A 5,055-nucleotide genomic window follows, 5' to 3' on the forward strand; every position below is an offset into this window, starting at 1 on the left:
AATTGAGTAGCTTAGTCGCCGTGAAAATTTAATTTTTTGATAAAATATTTTTCAAGAAAAATAATCATTCAAGTTGTTGATTATTTAAAAATAATACTTTTAAATAATTGTACCTCATCTTCAAAATCTGGGTGACGCTTAGCTACGTCATTTTTTTCAAAGCATGATCATGTAAAACTTTATGATAAACATATAAAATCTTAAGAATTTTAAAGAAAATTATGGGAATTTATTTAAAGACAAGATAAAGCAAAAACATCACTTCTTTTTCTCATGCTAATAAATTAATTTTGCATGGGCCCTTCATGTATATATTAACTCGAGGCCACTATCCAAGAAGAGTTAATTTAAAGGCTTAAAGCCATCATCATTCATATAATGATAGTGATACACATATCCTTTTACATCTCATTCCCTTTTTCCAAAAGATTATTACAATTATTTTTTTTTCCATATCCATATTTACCTTATATATTTCAATTTTCATTCATTTAATACTCTCTCAGACAATGGCGGAGTAAGAAATTTCAATTTATTCGGGCTAGAATATTAAGCCATTCAATACTTTAATTTTTTAATTGAGCTACCCGGGCTAAGATCAAATTAACCCGTAATTTTTCAAAATTAATATATAAAAAATTTCAAAAAATTTTGTACCACCCGGGTGGCACCATATGTAGCTCCGTCCTTGCTCAGATACTAATTTTGTGAGAAAGATATCCGTCAGACGAATAAAAAATTATTACTTTTTAGTGTTGCTATGAATCTGGTCAACTCATCTCATACTCAATAGTCAATTTAATAAGATAGATTACATGTCTAGGACCGGTAGATGAGATCCTAGCATATGGGTAATACCCAAATCATGCATCCAACGGTTCGTATTTTTACACATAGGCGTAATTAATTATATATTATTGACGTGACAAATCATAAGACATTAGATCTATCATTGAAAAATTACTCATATGCTAGGTTAAAATCTACCGTCTACAACCTCACCCCACACGATGCATGATACCAAAAGTATTAATTTCCGATCTTTATCATAGCATATTAGTCTCGAGACTTACTCTAATTTCAATTATTACAAAATCTAGCCAAAAATATGAACGAAACGAAAATGTAAAGACAATCAACAATGTCTTATCGTTTGCATTAGTCAAAAATATTAGAAAAATAAAATAGAAATAGAAAAAAAGAAAAATATACAAAATATAAGGTTCGAATAGGTGACGAAGTTCCAAAATTATCATTCGCACCAATCCACAACTTTCCACGGATGGCATGTAAATATTTGGCAAAGCATAGGACCTCGATTCTCTATAAATAAGAGGGTAGCGGCGTACGATGACAGTTATAAAGTAAGAGTTGGACTAAAATAGTTTTAGAGGGGTAAAGAGAGGCACTAGCGAAATTGCTGTGGCAATGATGAGGGAGAGGGACAAAGTGGGCGCAGCATAAGCACGTGGGCGTCGCCTTTCTCTCCTTGCCTGCACGCTGCGACGGTGGCTTTGCAGCCCCCTCACCTCTAAAACAACACACTGCAAAAGGGGAAAAATCCCAGTTGAGAAATGATTGGAAGTAGCTTGTGAGCATCAAAAGGGGAAAAAAACCTTAAAATTTCAGGTGGGTGTCGTTTTTTTTTAGTCGATTTTAAGGTGACATGTTGCTGTTGTCTGTTGAAGTGTTTTTTGAAAAAAAGAAAAAGAAAAAGAAATATGTATTGTTCTTTGGCGGTGGAACTTTTGTTTTTGGGAGGTAAAAGGACGATTCTTTTTGCATGTCTGTTTCGATTTTGGTTGAGAATTTGACTTGTGTAAAAGGGTTAGTGCAGTGCTTTAATTTTCTTGGAGTGTTTTTTAATTCTTGAAAATTTGTGTTCTTCTTCTACTTCAAGTTTCCTCTGTGATTTACTTTTCCAAGAATTGGAGATTAAACTAATTTCTGACAAAAAGATCTTGTTTGCAGCTGGAGGTGACATTTTCTGTGTTATTGGTAGTGTAGAACAGTGAAGTTTTCAGTTTGTTTTTGTTTGATTCTAAAATGGTGCAGCCTTTTTTTTTTTCTGGGAAATTCTGCAGTTTAGTGTCAAAATAGAAAGTTCAGAATATGAAGTTTATGAAGCTTGGATCTCGCCCCGACACTTTCTATGCCACAGAGTCCGTAAGGTAATTTCGAATTTCAATTTTCTTTGCCTTTCACCTGTTTTGTTTTATATTGAGTCGTTTCAGTTTCTATCAAGAATTTTTGTACATACTTATTTGGATTAATTTGTTTGATGACAAAAAAGTTTTCTTGATTCAGGTCTGTATCATCTGAGGTTTCAAGTGATCTTATCATTCAAGTCAAGGGAAGCAGATACTTACTCCACAAGGTAAATTCGAATTCCAACACAATTTTTTGTTTACGTTTTCCTGATTGAACTGTGATTGTTGAATGCAAGAAATTTGATGATTTTGAGGTTTTCATTGCACAGTTTCCGCTTTTGTCGAAGAGTTTGAGGTTGCAAAGATTGTGCTTAGAAAGCCCTGAAGCTTCCCAGATCCAAATAGTCCAAATCCCTGATTTCCCAGCAGGACTGGAGGCATTTGAAGTCTGTGCAAAGTTCTGTTATGGCATTACAGTCACTCTCAGTGCTTATAACCTCGTATCAGTCCGATGTGCGGCTGAGTATCTTCAAATGACAGAAGATGTCGAAAAGGGTAATTTGATATACAAGATTGAAGTGTTCTTCAATTCTTGTATCCTCCATGGTTGGAGGGACTCATTTGTAACTTTGCAAACTACCAAAGCCTTCCCTTTGTTATCAGAGGATCTTGGGATTACTAGTAGATGTATTGACTCCATTGCCTCTAAAGTTTTAACCAATCCCACAAAGGTGAACTTGTCACATAGTTATTCAAGAAAGGAGAGGGACAATCTATCGTGCAATGGATCTGAGTGTCGTGTGAATAAGGCTGCGGGTAGTGCTAAAGGATGGTGGGGGGAAGACTTGGCGGAGCTGGGGATCGATCTTTATTGGAGAGCAATGATTGTCATTAAAGCTGGTGGGAAGGTTCCTTCGAATCATATTGGCGATGCGTTGCGAATTTATGCATCACGATGGTTGCCTAATGTGCCGAAATTCATAGACGTGGAAAAAGATGCCGAATCAGATCGCAGGTTGGAGTCGAATGGAGAGAAAACTTCGAGACCTAGGCTGCTCTTAGAATCGATAGTTAGCTTACTACCAGCTGAGAGAGGTGCTGCTTCTTGCAGCTTTTTGTTGAAATTGTTAAAGGCTGCTAATATTTTGAAAGCTTCTTCCTCTAGAAAAATGGAACTTGTAAGAAGGGTTGGTATTCAGTTGGATGAAGCAACAGTTGGCGATTTGTTGATACCTAGTTTGTCGTCGAAAAACGGCCTGGTATATGATGTGGATATTGTTTTGAACATATTAGAACAGTTCACTTTACAAGGGCAGAGTCCCCCAATAAGCCCTCCAAGAATCAAGAAAGATTTCGAAAGGCGGAGGTCTCGATCTGCTGAGAACCTTGATTTCGAGTTTCAAGAAAGTCGGCGATCATCTTCTGCATCACACAGCTCAAAACTTAAGGTGGGGAAGCTGGTGGATAAGTATCTTCAAGAAATCGCCCGGGACAAGAGTTTGCCTTTGTCCAAGTTCATTGCGGTTGCGGAAGCCATTCCAGAATTCTCCAGGCTTGCACATGATGATCTGTACAAAGCCATTGACATTTATTTAAAGGTATATCATAGCAAATATGTATTTATATTTGTCCAAAGAAAGAGCTCGTTTATGGATTTTTCGACTAATCGTTTAGGTACATCCGGAACTCAATAAGAGCGAACGGAAGAGCTTATGCCGTATATTGGACTGCAAAAAGCTATCAGTGGAAGCTTGTATGCATGCTGCACAAAATGAAATGCTCCCATTAAGAGTTGTAGTGCAAGTTCTCTTCTTCGAGCAAGCTCGAACAGCGCAGAATGGCGGCCAAATGGCCGAGTTACCGAGCGAAATCAAGGTTTTATTAGCAGCACACAAGAATCCCTTGAAGCACACTGCTTCTTTTAGCACCAACATGCCAGCAGAAGATCAGTTGAGTGTATCAGGCCAGAAATCGCCATACTCGAACGTTTCTAGTCAGAAGATGAAACCGGTCGAAGAGAACAACTCGGATCCAAATTTCCCAGATGGGATCGAAAAATCTTCGAAACTCAACTCCTTAAGCATGGTTCCTGAAAGGCCTAAAAGAATGTTCAGCAAGTTGTGGCCAATCAACAGAAGTGCAAGTGAAAAGAACTGAGAAATCTTATTTAGTTTTTCTTGTTTGTGTTTTCTTTCTTTTCTGCCAGAGTAGTAAATTACACTCTGCCTTTATTGAGCTATTTTCTTCACATCCTAATTCTTGAAGTGTAATCACTAGGAAAATCAAATTCCTTGTGAATTATTTGTGTAACCTATGCTAATAATGATAAGGATACATCTTTTTTTTTTTTTTTTTACAAGAAAGAAAACTATGTCGCAGCATCCTCTTTTCGAGCCAAGGCGGTCCGACCTATTAAAATCGATGCAGCAGTGATCAGAACCAGCTAGCACGAGTGGACGGATCAAGTCAGTTTGCGAGCTTTTAAAGCTGACAAAGATTATTCATTTCGTCTTCACAATTATATGATTGAAGAGATTGAATAATGGCTCCCGCCATTGTTTAATAATGTTCGAACTCGAATTCTCATCCGAGCCAAATCAAACCAAACCCAAAAATGATTCATTTTAAGTTGTCTGTTGGGGCTACACACATATTTAAAACAAAGTTGATCAAGTCAAACAAGAAAAGTGACTAATATTATATTAAGAGTTAGTCTCTTGTCAAACGAGTCGATCCGATCCATACATATAACAAAAAGTAATATTTTGATATAAAATATATTTTTCATAAATCGAATGGGATAAAAAAATCTGTCACGCATACATATGTTATAGATTGACATGCGTTTTCGTGTATTATTTGTTCAACCTTGGATAATAAAAGTAATCTTTATCGAAATGAAAAA

The 5,055-nt window shown here is 36.5% G+C and overlaps 1 protein-coding gene across 1 annotated transcript; it reads left to right on the forward strand.

The window, feature by feature from the left end:
• The first annotated feature begins 1,312 nt into the window (after positions 1-1,312).
• LOC140882094 (BTB/POZ domain-containing protein At1g67900-like) lies at positions 1,313-4,503 on the forward strand. The gene is made up of 5 exons (XM_073287847.1): positions 1,313-1,629; positions 2,085-2,171; positions 2,308-2,377; positions 2,480-3,748; positions 3,825-4,503. Exons 2-5 carry the CDS (start codon positions 2,113-2,115, stop codon positions 4,305-4,307), a joined length of 1,881 nt encoding a protein of 626 aa, XP_073143948.1. The 5' UTR covers positions 1,313-1,629; positions 2,085-2,112; the 3' UTR covers positions 4,308-4,503.
• Positions 4,504-5,055: the final 552 nt, after the last annotated feature.

This window comes from Henckelia pumila, chromosome 2, assembly GCF_033568475.1.
Source record: "Henckelia pumila isolate YLH828 chromosome 2, ASM3356847v2, whole genome shotgun sequence".
NCBI classification, from domain to species: domain Eukaryota; kingdom Viridiplantae; phylum Streptophyta; class Magnoliopsida; order Lamiales; family Gesneriaceae; genus Henckelia; species Henckelia pumila.

What these genes read in the sequence shown, in the direction of transcription:
- LOC140882094 (XM_073287847.1), top strand. Translation starts at nt 2,113, where the DNA reads ATGAAGTTTATGAAGCTTGGATCTCGCCCCGACACTTTCTATGCCACA. An exon ending in TATGCCACAGAGTCCGTAAG is followed by an intron (nt 2,172 to 2,307) that starts GTAATTTCGAAT and finishes TTCTTGATTCAG; the next exon opens with GTCTGTATCATCTGAGGTTT. An exon ending in CCATTGACATTTATTTAAAG is followed by an intron (nt 3,749 to 3,824) that starts GTATATCATAGC and finishes CTAATCGTTTAG; the next exon opens with GTACATCCGGAACTCAATAA.